The 14,850-nt window shown below is 38.1% G+C and overlaps 1 protein-coding gene across 2 annotated transcripts in view; it reads right to left on the reverse strand.

The window, feature by feature from the left end:
* Nucleotides 1-565: 565 nt before the first annotated feature.
* Nucleotides 566-14,850, reverse strand: part of ACSL3 (acyl-CoA synthetase long chain family member 3) — a gene marked incomplete at both ends in the record, with an annotated part of 38,070 nt that continues 23,785 nt past the window's right edge. For both annotated transcript variants that reach the window (XM_080688963.1, XM_080688962.1), the window contains 5 exons: nucleotides 566-723; nucleotides 9,245-9,402; nucleotides 11,729-11,843; nucleotides 13,149-13,340; nucleotides 14,405-14,479. In XM_080688963.1, the coding sequence (XP_080545089.1) occupies nucleotides 566-723; nucleotides 9,245-9,402; nucleotides 11,729-11,843; nucleotides 13,149-13,340; nucleotides 14,405-14,479 (698 nt within the window). The remainder of the gene's footprint in view (nucleotides 724-9,244; nucleotides 9,403-11,728; nucleotides 11,844-13,148; nucleotides 13,341-14,404; nucleotides 14,480-14,850) is intronic.

The raw sequence follows: 14,850 nt of genomic DNA on the forward strand, positions 1-14,850 counted from the left end.
CTCAATTTTTTAAAACATAAGTATGGGTATATTTATTTCTCTCAAATGCATACAAGACAGTAATTACACAGCAACAAATCTTTTGTTCAACAATGATTTGATTCATAAGCATTTGAAATTTACATAATTTCACATTGATACCCTTGTACTTTTAAATACAGTAAAAAACCCCCCAAATAACCGATTTTCATATTTCCTATTTATCCCTCTATACATCCAAACTTTAAAAAGTTACAAACTGAACATTATACAGAACATATAAATGTTTAAAAACTTGAGGTTTTAAAATCACTGCTTCCTCAATATGATTCAGAAAAATGCTCCGACTGACAAGTATAGTCACAGATGGTAGTGAACTGGAGGAGGGGAAAGAAAAGAGACAGACGCAAGTTTGCTGTCTTAATATTTTACTAATCCTGTCAGTTAAAAATGGTGATGTCATGAGAAATAACAGTGTAGGTTTAATAAGAGGAATGAGTTGGCCTCACAGTTGGAGACATGCATTTCAAGTATTTTCCTATTTGATCTGAGCTCACTGGAGCAAACTGGTACCGAAAGGGAACAATTACTTTCGCCCGTACATTCGCTCGATGTCCGCCTGGTAATGCGTTTTAAGCTCTTTGCGTTTCAACTTGAAGGCATCTGTCACCAGACCAGTTTCAGGCGTCCATGGGTCAGGGCTCAAACGGATTTTTACTGGAATTTCAAACTTTTCCAGACTTGCTAAGGTGATAAAGAAAAAAGCAAAGGTATTAAAAATGTACAATTAAAGATCTTAGCAAATGGTATAACTTTCCAAATGGAGTACCCGCCAAAGTGTGCAACCAGTGAATATCCCCTGGACCTCACTTCTAAACAACAGATTCCTCAAAATACTAGTGTAAGCTAAAAAAAAAAAAAAAAAAAAAAAAGATGGGAGCTATAACTTCAAATATGTTTAACAAATACCTACCAATAGGTAACTGAATTATATTATGTTAGAGATATAAAATGAAATATTTATGTCATTAAAACAAGTTAGATTCAGATGATTATCCAATATATTAGTAAGTTAAAAAAGGCAAGCTGCCGGGCGTGGTGGCACACACTTATAATCCCTACGCTTGGGAGGCGGAGACAGGAGGATCCTGCAGGTTCAAAGCCAGCCTCAGCTGGTTTAAGAGACCCTGTTTCCAAATCAAATATAAAATAGGTCTGGGAGTGTCACCCAGAGGTAGAAGGGTTCCATCCCCAATACCACTAAAAACAAAACAAAACAAAACAAAAAAGGCAAGCTGTAGTACAAAGTGGAACACTGCATCTAGATTGCTGGAGAAAAAATACCCCAAACCATGTACCCGGGCCTCAGAGCCAAGAGAAAAGAAAAAGGTGGATTTTATTTTGAAGAGAACAATTACTTGAGAAAGTAACAATAATTAAGTTTAAAGAGAATTTCAACACTGAGGCAAGATATTCACATTAGGCTGCAATAGGAAATATGAAAAAATGAACTCACTGCTTAGTTCCAAACACACTCCCTGGTCCAGTGGATTCATACAGGCAGAGAACAGGGAGGAGGAAAGGAAAGCAATAGAGGAAGTCAGGGGGTGTGGCCTAAAGAAACACTGTCCGTAATAAGACTGACTTATTTTTCATTCAACAAACTGAAGACTTCTGGGAAGATGGCAATCAAGAAAAGCAGCGTTTACGAGTCCTGCTAAAACTCGATCTCTGTTGCCACAAAATCAGCGCTTTTCATAGCCAGAAAACACCATCAGCAGAGAAATAAAAAATGTAAACACAAGGGACAGAAAAATAAAAAATACTAAAAGAACAACCAGAGACCAGAAATCAAGCCCACAATGTGGCAACGGAGCGGCACCGGTGCCATCTTCCCTCACAGCACCAGGCTCCAGAGAGGAAAGGTAAACAAGGAGCTGAAGAGAACAGCTGCGGATCATTTGGCTGCAATTCAGCAGTTCTTTCAGCGCAAAGAACGTCTAAAACTCCCAGTGGCCAAGCTCATCATGCCTTCCAGGGACTCAGAGCTCAAAACCAGAAAAGAAATACGCCAACCTTACAGCCAAGGGCGTGGCAGCGGTGCCATATTGCCAGCAGCGCCAGGCTCATGGCCGAGGGTGTGGCAGTGGCGCCATATTGCCAGCAGCAACAGCGAGTTCACCGCGCCCCGCCACAGCCCCATATCTGCGCGCACAATAACCGTGAGAGAAACTGCAGCCCCTAAAGGAAAAATCTCTGTACTGCACTCCCAGGGACTTGCATAGCTTTGATACTCTCCTTGGGTCGGATATTTTGCAGTCCAACCCAGTGAAGGAGTAGCAGTGTCAGAGATACCACACCCTAGTCGCAGCTCCCTGTGGAAAAATGCCCAGCCCAGCACTCCCATGGTCTCGCACATCCTCAATTAACTTCCTGGGTATGTGACTTTGCGGTACAACCCAGTAAAGGAGTAGTATCGGCTGGGATTATCACAGACTTGAGATACAGAGCACCCTAAGTGAAGTCATAGTGACCCAGGGAAAGCACAAAATTCTGAAATCATGGGAAAGAGGAACAACAATAGAGCAATGAATGCCCACAACCCCATATTATCAGAACCTGATAACACAGAAATTCAGAGATCTCCAGAGAATCAAATCAGGAATATAACTGTAGAAATAATACAGGACTTTCGAAAAGCATTTAGAGAGAGTCTAAAAGAAATAAAGGAAGCAATCATTGATATAAACGCCTCAATTCAAAGTATAAACAATCGATTAGACCACATGGAGAATAGAATCTCGATCCTAGAAGATGATCAATCCAAAAACGAATGCATAATTTCTAACTTAGAAAAAAAAAATCTAACAGCAGGAATCTGACACTGAAGATATATGGGCCAATTTTAAGAGAGTTAACCTAAGAATAATTGGAATAGAGGAGGGAAAAGAAGGTGAAACCAAAGGGATCAATAATCTCTTCAAAGAAATAGCAGAAAATTTTCCAAACACAGAGCAAGAGCTCAATACACAGGTCCAGGAAACTTATAGAACTCCCTTTAGACAGGATCAGAGAAGAGGATCCCCACGCCACATAATTGTCAAAATGACCAATGTGGAAGCCAAGCAGAGAATCTTAAAGGCAACAAAAACAAAAGGCCAAGTGACATTCAGAGGCAAACCAATTAGAATCACTCCAGACTTCCCAAATCAAGTCATGAGAGCCAGAGGGGCTTGGAGTAACATATTCCAAACTCTGAAAGAAAACAACTTCCAGCCAAAAATTTCCTACCCAGCAAAACTTTCTATCAAATTAGATGGGGAAATAAGAAGCTTCCACGACAAACAGAAACTGAAGGAATTTATGTCTTCAAAACCAGCGCTAGAGAAAATACTCAAAGAGATTAACTACAAAGAAGAAATAGGTAATACACACCAGAACCAGAGAAACAAGATTTTCCATCCAGCAGACAACTAAGCAAAGAATATATTCATGTGTTTATAGGTTAAAATCTTTGGAGATTCACTAGTTATTTCAGTCTTTTACCTATTTCTAAATTGTATTTCTAAATTGTATTGTTTGCTTTTATTGTTGCTAATTTTTAGGATCTCTATTTAGAATATTAATATACCTTCAGATATAGCATTTGGAAATATTTTATACCATTCTATTAGTAACTTTTAACTCTGTTTACATTGTCTTTGGATGTACAATATTTTTTATTTTTTAGGAAGTTTGTTTATTCTTTTGTTGCCTGTGCCTTTGAAATCATATCCAAGAAATCATTGCCAATTTCAATGTTGTGAAGTATTATCACCCAGGTTTTCTTCTAAAAGTTTATAGTCTTAAGATTTACATGTAGGTCTTTTATCTATATTGAGTTAATATTTGTATATGGTGTTAGGTAAGGGTCCAATTTTATTCTTTTTCATGTAATTATTCTTTTTCAACAATATTTAGTGAAAAGATTATTTCCTTCACCACATGTTCTTGGAAACTTTGTCAAAAATAACTTGACCATATATGGAAGAATTTATTCCTAGGCTTTTTATTTTGCTCCACTGGTTTATATATCTGCCTTTATAGCAGTACTACACTGTTTCAATTATTGTAGCTCTATAAGGTTTGAAATCAGAAAATGTACATCTTCTAGCTTTGTTGTTTTTCGAGATTGTTTTGAGTATTATTCATATTTCATGTTAGGATAGATTTTTTCTGAAAAAAAAAATAAATGTATAATAGTTTTACCTTAAAAAAAGAAAAGAAAATACTGAAATGTTATCTCTAAGTGATCAAAAGCTTGATATCAGACAAATGAATCTGTTATGTGAGATTATCATTGTTAATCTTGGAGAAATTGCTATAATATTAGATGTCAACCACTAAGCCAAGCATGGGAAGAAGGGATGGGGAGGGAAGGGTGTGGGGAGTGGGTAGGGGCTAACTGGGCGATATGTGCATGTATGTCTACACAAGTTTTTTATCCCATTATGATGTATGAATACAGTGCACCAATAAAACAATTTAAAAAAAACTGAAACATTACCATGTGTACTGTGCTTTACTAATCACTCTTAGAAAAATGTAACAACAAATAGTTTCCACTTTGCAGGGGCAGGCAAGCCAACAAGGGAAAACAGGTAAACACCCTGTGCAGTCATAATGACATACAAATGAAAAGTGCTGGGGTTTGGGGGGTCAGCAGGATGAGACTAGGAAAACGCAGCTCCTACTCTCCAATGAAGACTTTGATATTAGTGACAGATGGACTTATTTACTGCCTGGGTGAGAAATCCAGAAGCCGTTTTCACATGGAGTCCCTGCACTCTACGAGAGGCTTCAGCATCAACAAGTCCCCAACCCCTTCCAGCCAGAGAGGATGCTGTCTCATGCTTGAGACAGAGCCAGATCTTCTACTGGGCTGACTGGACAAAGTCTTCTCACCACCCCACCAGACTACAAAGATGAAAAAAAGGTAGCTGATTATTCAGATGCACAAATCTCAACAATCAGACATAAAAAGAAATAGAGAAATGACCCACTGAAAAAAATCAAACTAAATCTCCATCAACTGGAACCAAAAAAATAAGCACATATGAATTAGTTGACAAAGAATTCAAAACAACTGTCATAAAAATGCTCAAAGAATTTTAACAGAGCAAAAGAGAACAAAAGATCAGGAAAACAATTCATGATAAAATAAGAATATAGAGATTAAAAAATGAAAAAAAAAAAAACCCTAATAGGAAGAATCAAATTCTGGAACTGAAGGACAGAATAAATCAGTGAACTAAAAGATAGGATTTCTGAAATTACAAAGGAACAGAAAGGAAAGAAAAGAAAAGAGAGCCTAAGAAACCTACCAAGTAGAAAACCAAGGTTCACAGTAGATATACTAGAATAAAGACAGAAGGAACAGAGTATTTGAAGAAATAATGGCCCAATCCTCCTATATCTGAGCAGAGAAATAAATATAAATTCATGATGCTGAAAGTACTTCACTAGAATTAATCTAACAAGAACTTTACCGAGACACATCATAATCAAGCTGTCAAAAGTCACAAAAACTCTTCAAAACAGCAAAAGTACATCATGTACAAGGGAGGCCCCATTAAACTATCAGATTTCTTAGCAGAAAGAAAAAAAAGTCACAGATTTCTTAGCAGAAAGTTTGCCGGCTAGACAGAAATGGGATGCTACAACTCAAAGTAATTGTCAAGGAAGAAAGAAAAAAAACAGCCAACCAAGAATACTATACTTGGTAAACCTGCCCTTCAAAACTGAGAAAAATAGGACTTCCCAAAATCAACAGTATCTGAGGGTCCATCACCACTAGAGCGGCCCTACGTATAAGACATGAAGAGGTGAGTTTCTCAAAGTGAAGCAAAAGGACGGCAACAATGACTTCAACACAGCTGAACGTAAAACTCCAGGATGTAAACCCAGAGACATAGGCCTCAGAAATAATATAACATAGCTGCATAAACCACGTTTAAAAAATAAAGCATAAAAATCCATCAGAACCCCATGATCATGGCTGGATGGCGCATGCTGGAGAGCTGGCCCTGTGCCACCGCGTTGGAGGGGCGCTGGGGACGTGGTGGGAGCTCAGGGGCCTGACCTCACTGTGGACCGACCCACTGAGGGGCTCTAGGGGGGGAGACTGAGAGGTGAGAGCGTGTCCTTGAACACACTGTTATCTCAGACCTTCCCTTCCTTTCTCTTTCTCCCCCCTCCCACCCTTTAAACTAAAAAAGGTAAGTAAAAAAGATAAGTAAACTAAACTAAAAAAGATAAGTAAAATTAGAAATGTACATTATATGCTAGCAAATTCAATAACCTAGAAGAAATGCAGACTCCTAGAAACACATAACCTACTAAGACTGAATCATAAGAAAAATCATAAGAAAAATCTGAACAAACTTTTAAGAACTAATTGAAGCAGTAATCAAAAATATTCCAGCAAAGAACAGACCTAGACCTAATGGCTTCTGTGTTGTAAGAAACAACAGAACCACTTAAAATGAGATTTTCTGACAATCAGTTAAGTACAGATACAGAATAATTCCAGAGGCATATGAAAGTGAAAAACAATTACTATTGCTCCCAGATCCTAAAAAGAAAGGGATGGCATGGCACCCATGGAAACACGTGGCAGGAGCCCAGAGTGGGGACGTGCACACGTGTCTTTCTTTACTGGGCCTCAGAGTGGACCATGCACTCAAATGTGTGAAAGGATTTCACTAGTGGGTCTGAAAGTCAGTAGGTCACAGGAGGGGAGAGCAAGAAGAGGGCTTGGATAGGAACCTGCTGTAGCATACTGGCATACCTTGTTGCCTGGGCAGCCTGCTCACAGATTGCTTATAGGATGATGAGATGAGACATCAGGAAAATATGATGTTTTCGAAATTTATAATATAGCTTCAACAGAAAATTCTAGCATTTTAAAGAGAAATGACTACCAATACTCATTAAACTCTTCCAAAGAGATGGAGGTTAGCAGGTATGGAGGTATACACTTATAATCCCAACACTTGGGAGGCTGAGACAGGAGAATCGCAGGTTTGTGGCTAACTTCAGCAACTTAGTGAGGCCCTCTGCAATTCATTGAGACCCTGTTTCAAAATAAAAATTAAAATAAGGCTAGGGATGTAGGTGAGAGGTAGAATGCCCCTGGGTTCAATCCCCAGTACCAAAAAATAAAAAATAAAAGAGCTTAAGAAGAGATGACTACACTCATTTTATGAGACAAAAAATATCCTGATATCAAAACCAAAGATACAAGAAAACTACAGACCAATACCATTAATAAACATTCATGCAAAAATCCTTAACAAAAAAATTTACACATCAAGGCCAAGTGGGATTTATACCTGAAATGCAAGGATGGCTCAACATGAGAAAAATCAATGTAGAATCCCAAATTAAGATAGCAAGTGATTAAATACCAGACTATCATTTCCACTGATTAAGAAAAAACATCTGATAAGGTTTCAACGCCCTGTGTGGTGCACACATTTCCAATTCCAATACCTGGGTGGATGAGATGGGAGGATCATAGGTTCAAGGACAGTCTCACTAAGAGACTCTCATCAACCTAATAAGATCCTGTTTTCAAATAAAAATAAAATTGGGCCGGGGGTGTAGCTCAGAGGTAAAATGCCCCTAAATTCAATGCCCAGTACCAGACACACACACAAAAAGATTCAACACCATTTCTTGTTCAAAACACAGAACAAGCTAGGAACAAAAGGAAACTACCTCCACATAATAAAAATGTAAATCCTATCATGAATGTCAGTGGTGAAGGAATGAAGTCCCCCTCTACTATGAGGAGTGAGACAAGAACACGCACCCTCTCCACTGCCACTCAGCACAATCCTGGAGCACCATTGTGTCCTAGGAGTGCAAGTGGTACTGAGGTGTCAGTATGCAGAAAATAAAACCAGACCTCTATGCCACATGTTTTTTTACTACAATAAAAAAAAAAGAGAGAGATGCACTAAATTAAAGGGATTACATGCTTTGGGAGTTAAAAAAATAATCTGTTGTGAACTCTAGCTTATAAAAGTAAACATGGAAACGACACACAAGTTTGTTTTAACACAAGTTCTGAGTCTTTAAAGATTAAAAGTATTTCAGGAATAGTTTGCAAGAGGAGAAACAAGGTGCGCATCAGCACAGCACAGCACAGCAGAGTGGACCCTGACAGTACTTAGATGTAGGGAGACCATTAAGTAAAGTTTTGTAAAATGTTAATCTGCTCAGCATTTCATTCTATGATTGGACTCAAAATTATCTTTTTAAGTATGTATTAACACCACCTAAACCCATGCTTTAGGAAAATACACAGCACAACCACATGACTAGCTGGAGAAGGGAGACTCAGCATCACAGTGAGACTATCAGAGACCTACTGAGACCCTGCTTCAAAACAAATAATAAAAAGTGCTGGGGTTGTAACTTGAAGGTAGAATGCCCGTGGGTTCAATCCCCAGTAGTCCCCCTCACACATATGTTGTATGTGTTGTATGTATATGTTGTATGGTATGTTATTATATCTCAATAAAGCTATTTAAATAGACTAGGTTGTTCAGTTTTTAATGTTTCTGTATCCAACCTTACTTAGAAATGATGTAGGTTTTAAATGTATACCCATTAATTAACTCAATCAATTGGTTAGCATCAGTGCATGGTTTTAAGTTCTTTGAAAACTATTTTGGTGGTGATATGCTTCAAAATATCATTTCAGTTTGGCTAATTGCAAATTTAATTTTTTATATTCCTATAATAATTACATTACACTTAATGTTTAACTCAAAACACAGAGATGTTTTTACTAAATTAACAATATTAAACTAGTCTTGGAGCAGAAGAAAAAGAGGACGTAGGCCATACTGGTATAGCTAATAACTAGGAGACCAACAGTGTGTAAAACTCCAAAAGGAGCTCTGGACCTCCGCTGGGAGGTGGCAGGTCAGCAGACTCGGCAGGACTTCAAGACAGCGGAGACAAGTGGAGAAAGGACCGGCTGAAAGAACAAAACGGACAAGAGGAAGGCCTTCCGGGGGCAGGTGCATCCACTGGTGTGAGGCATGATTTGTGTGTCCTGCACATGGGGTGAGGAGAGACTGGCGAGGATATATCCTTCTGTCTACTAATGGCAGAATGGTTCCTGAGCAGGAGAGAACGCATCCTAACTCTTAGGATGTAACAGGCTAGATGGATATACACATGCTCTGCCCCTCAGTTCGTCAATACTCACCTGAAATAGCAGCTTCAGAAAGCACTCTGAGGACCTCGTTTTCCATTTCACTACTGTTACACAGCTCCTCCCACGTCCCTTGAAGTCCTTTCTTTCGAGCTAGTTCTGTTAGCTCCTTCTGATTTGGCACAACAAATCCAATGACGTAAGAATGATAACTGAAATATATAAAGGATAACTCAGCTAAGAAACAAAATGGTACCCGTGTAACTAAAGCTACTACTCATTACCTGACATTGTGCAACTCACCGTTTACTATTTCAAAAAAGATGCATGTTCCATACTTGGTACTAGCATGCTTTAATTTCATGCAACAGTTTCACTGTTTGATTCATAATACACTCCAGGACTTTAGCAGAGTTCCCTGCTAAATAAACCTCAACTTGACATTTTGTGATTAATTTCAAGTATGTATAACTACTGTGAATAATGCCATGCACAGATTTTCTTAAAAGAAAATTATAAATATTAAAAAAATATTTCTCTATCAGGCATTGTGGCACATGTCACTTGTAATCCCAATACTCAGGAGGCTGAGACAGGATAACACGTTCAAGGACAGCCTCAGGAATGCAGTGCATCCCTCTACAACTTAGTGAGAACCTTTTTTAAAACAAACATTCTTGTAATCCTAGCATTCAGGAGGCTGGGAAAGGAGGATCCAGGTTTGTGGCCAGCCTCAGCTACTTAGTGAGGCCCTCTGCAACTCCATGAGATCCTGTTTCAAAAAATAAAATAAATAGGGCTGGGTTCCACCCTCAGTACCACAAAAATAAATTAATTAATTAATTTTTTAAAAAGGGGCTGGAGGTATAGCTCAGAATAGAATGCCCCTGAGTTCAATTCCCAGTATCACCAAAAAAAAAAAAAAAAAAAAAAAAAACCTTCTCTAAGCCAGACATAGTGGTTCATTCATTCCAGAATCCCAGTACCTGGGAAACAGGAGGATCACAGGTTCAAAGCCTGCCTTGGCAACTTAGAATATTTTGCAAAATTTTTAAAAATCAGTAATTCATGACAATAGGTGAAACAAAAATAAATTCTAACACAAATTTGAAGCTATAACTGAAGAAATCTGGCAGCAAATCAAAATTAGTGATACCTGTTTTCTCTTATGGTGACAGTCTGTGTTCTGTGAAGGAACTCTGAGTACATCCAAAGTTGGATGCTTTCTGAAGACCTAGCAGCAGTGTCAAGAAGGGCGGAGCAGCCCTTAGCTCATCACCTGAGCAAGGGCAGAATCATCTTTAAAGTAAAGTACTGGCTGTTCGACCAGGAAAGTCCAAGCTAATGTGCTAAAGTTCAAATACTCCAAAACCTGAACCACTTCTTGCTCTAAGTATTTCAGATAAGGAATATTCAACCTAAAGTTTTGAAATCCAGTTATACCCCAGTCTGTCTCTTCCTTCCTTCCTTTTCTTTCTTCTTTCTCTTTTTCTAGTAGTGGAGATTGAATCAAGGGGCATTCTACTTCTATGCTACACCCCTAAACCCATTCATTCATTCATTCATTCAGTTTTGTGGTGGTGGTGCTGGGGATGAACCCAGGGCATTCTACCTTCGAGCTATACCACCCACTCTATTTTATTTTTATTTGGAAACAGGGTCTCATTAAGTTGTGGAGGACCTCATTATGTTGCTAAAGCTATGATCCTCCCATCTCAGTCTCCCAAGCACTAGGATTACAAGCATGAGCCACCATACCCACCTTTCATTTTGAAACAGGGCCTCCATCTAAGTAGCTGAGAATCTCACTCAGTTGCTGAGGCTGTCCTTGAACCTGTGACACTCCTGTCTCAGTCTCATAAGTACTAGGATTATACAGGACAAGTTCTCAGTTTTTCTGAGCTAGTATTAATCCCAGTACTTGAGAGGCTAAGATAGAAGGATCCTAGGTTCAAGGTAAGCCTCAGCAATTTAGCAAGGCCCTCAAGCAACTTAGTGAGACCGTGTTTCAAAATAAAACATAAAATAGGACTGGGATGTAGCTCAGATGTAGAACATCCCTACATTCAATTCCCGGTACCAAAAAAAAAAAAAAAAAAAAGATTTTATTTCTTCCAAAAGAATTGTGTCAGCTTCCTAGGCTTACCCACAAAATTTCGGATTATATTATCACCGTAAAATAATTACTATGTGCAATACTGGAGTAGAAGATGTAATTAGAGCTCTGACCCTAAATCCCAACACCTTTCCTAAGAATGCAGGTCTGGGGTTTTAACTGTAAACTCCCCTTCCTAGCTGCCTTCCTCCTGGTGAGCTGTGATGCCATGTGTCAAACCCAGCTTAACACAGCTTGGGAGGCCGAGAGAGAAAGACCGCAGCTTCACGACCAGCCTCAGCAACTTAGTGAGATGCTGTTCAAAGTAAAAAATCAAACAGGGCTGGGAGTAGAGCTCAGAGGTAGAATATCCCTGGGTTCAATCCCTAGTACCACAAAACAAACAAACGATAAGTACACGCGGCAAAGATTCACTTCCTCACCTGTTTGCATACGCACAAATGTTATCTATCAGTGGCAGGTTCTTCAAAGCTGCCTCTACTTTCCCAAGAGAAACATACTCTCCTGCCTGTAGCTTTACAAGGTCCTTTTTACGATCTGTGTAAAACAAAGACAGGATGAGGGAAACACTGAGAATAGTAATAACACTATTATTATAATATAATATATATAAATACTGGCCATTCCCTAGATAACGTGCCATCAAGTTACTTAAAAGTTTGCTGAATTAGGAATTCATTATATTGAAATTAAAAGGAAAATTAGACTTTATTTTTTATAAGATTAAATTCTATCCTTTTAAAAGAACGCTGACTAACTTCTACTTAAGGGATGCCACCATCGGGTCTTCGGGTATATTCTGCTGGACAGGTATGCTTCTGGTACTCATCAGCACCAGGCAGGTAAGACTCGAAGGGCACCAGCAAACTCACATTCTGCCTGGAGAGTGGCAGAACACAAGCACATCATGTCAACACGGTATGAGAGTGCTGAGTGCTGAGTCTCCCCTGCCTGCGTGCAGGTGCACACATAATCCCATCAGGTGAAGCCTGAGCTGAGTCTTGAGGGAAGAGTGAGAGGAAGCCATTGGAGCAGCTCTGGCAAAGGCCAGAAGCAGGTCAGCTGGATTACTGCAGCATCAAGAAGGAATGAAAGAGCTGAAGAAAGGGTGGGAAGGGATAGTGGTCCTGCAACGAGTCACCTGAAGCCATGAAAGCTTTTCAGCAATAAAGTGGTTAGTGATTACGTGCTGTCAGTAAAGTGCCAACACAGAGAAACAGGCTGGCAGAAGGTCCAGTGCTGACCTACAAACGTGGTAGGAGGGACAATGAAAGAAAAGGTATGTTTTTTAGGCACATCTCATAAGGGAAATCAGTGAATACAAGAATAGGTATGGTAAGAAACTGGAGGAAAGAGTCTCTCCTCTCTTCCTGGGCTTCTAGAGAAGTCATTAACAAACAAATTCACAAGAGAGAAGCCAGGGAAGGTGCTTTTGGGTCCATCTGGGCCACACAACTTGAGCTTCCAGGACTTCCTTTGTTTTCTTGGGCAAGGCAAGGACTAAATTCAGACAGGACAGCCCTGCTCAATAACCTACAGATGTCAAAGAGTTCACAAATAGGAACATTCCCTACACAGGCACAAAAAAGCAATTAAACTTTTCTAGTAGTAATTAAAGACATTACCACTAATGAACAGCTTGAGACCTCATGATATGTCAAGCCTTATAAATTCTTCAATCCCTATTAAAAATGTTTCTATTTGAGAATGATGTAGTTGATCAGGCCAACGTTACATAAAGATATACTCTTATGCTGTTCGCTGTTGCTCTTAATACATGATACTCTTGCATAAAACCATTTCAGAAACAGTCACTTTCAGAAAAAATATTTGACGGCTCACCAATAATCTTCAGACAACCATCCGGGTCAAACTCCCCAATATCTCCAGTACACAGCCACCTCTGCCCATTTTCATCTTCAAAGAAATCAGCTTTTGTTTTTGCTTCGTTTTTATAGTACCCCATTGTCACATTTTGGCCACCAATAAGAATTTCACCCCTGGGATGTGGCTTATCAGTATTAAAGTATCCACCTAATAAAAATAATTATAGAGTTAATTCACTATTAAATAGGAATATCTTCTTATATCAAATTACAGTTTCTCAAAAGGAAACCAGGCAGACACTATGATTGGACAAAGTTTATCAACATAAAACCTAGATGCAAAATTTAAGTTGCTTACTATCAGCATTTATGCTTTTAGGCTACTATTTTATCCAAAAATTATACTCTAAAGCCAACATGCTGCATCTATTACATAAATTAAAAATACTACACAAACTGTCTTAAAATTTCTGTAGTCTTAAATATCATGATAGTAAAGCAATAAAAGTATTGTCATCTATTAAATAATAGAACAAGTCTATGTATAAAACTATATTACTCTATATTTAGATTTATTCTTACAAATAATTCAGACTGAATTATTTGTAAATTCCAAGTTTTAAATTATTAAATATTTTCACTAATTCTGCTAAAAGCAGCTGAAAAATGACAGTCATGGAACCTTTATCCTTACTTTGTATACCAGAAAGGTACATCACAATCAATTATAATTGATTTGTACACTTTATTCATTTGTACATTAATCATTGTAATTTGTAGACTTTAATATGATTAAATAGAACTTTCAGAAAGTGATTTGTATTTTAAATAACATAATAAACAAAGTTTTATGAAATTACAGAAAAAAATATCCTTTTGATAATTCTAGGCTGAAGCCCACAGGGAAAAGAAAAAAAAGGTAAAAATCCTCATGAAATAAATTTTATACTTTTGCTTCTACAAAAGTGATCACTCCTAATTTATTAACATTATTCATTCAGTATATTTCTCAAGTTTTTGCCATAAATGTTACTTGTATTTATACAAAATTTAAGCAAATAAAAAACAATTATAATTCTACAGAACCATTTTTGAAACAGGCAAAATATATCCATCATATATAGCTCTAGATAAAATATAGTTATTATAAAGGACAAAAATGAAGACTTGTGAGTGGTTTTATATTTTAAAATATGATTAAGTATGAAGTATACTTATTTTAAATTCTAATCTTACAGAAATTAATGTTTTGGGGTTTAAACAGATTATTACCTTCCTCCCAGTTCTTTAATTTGATTTCACAGCAAACTAATGGTGCTCCCACTCTGCCGGTATTGTAGTCCCACACTAAAATGTAAGGGAGAGTAGATATTTGAGAATAGTAGTTAGCAAGTCACTTTTTTCTTCATTATTAAAAATGATGATTTAGCCCCAAAGCTTCAACATCCCCAGAGAATTCTCAAAAGTGAAAGTCACAAACCTGAAACAGGCTTTGTGGCCTGCAAGGCATACTAAATTTGCTACTGCCATCTAAAAAACTGGAATGTTCACCAAGTGTGGAATGTACAGCAACTATGGGCCCACAGAGGAGGAAAGTCTGCTTAGCCCCCCCAGAATCCTTACCCATCAAATTTTCTTACATCAAGGCCCATTTAAGTATTAAAGTAGCTGCCCAGCCGGTTAGGTTTGCAGCCCTATCTTAAAAGATGATGTACGGT

The sequence above is a fragment of the Muscardinus avellanarius genome, assembly GCF_963383645.1.
Source record: "Muscardinus avellanarius genome assembly, chromosome: 2".
Taxonomy (NCBI): domain Eukaryota; kingdom Metazoa; phylum Chordata; class Mammalia; order Rodentia; family Gliridae; genus Muscardinus; species Muscardinus avellanarius.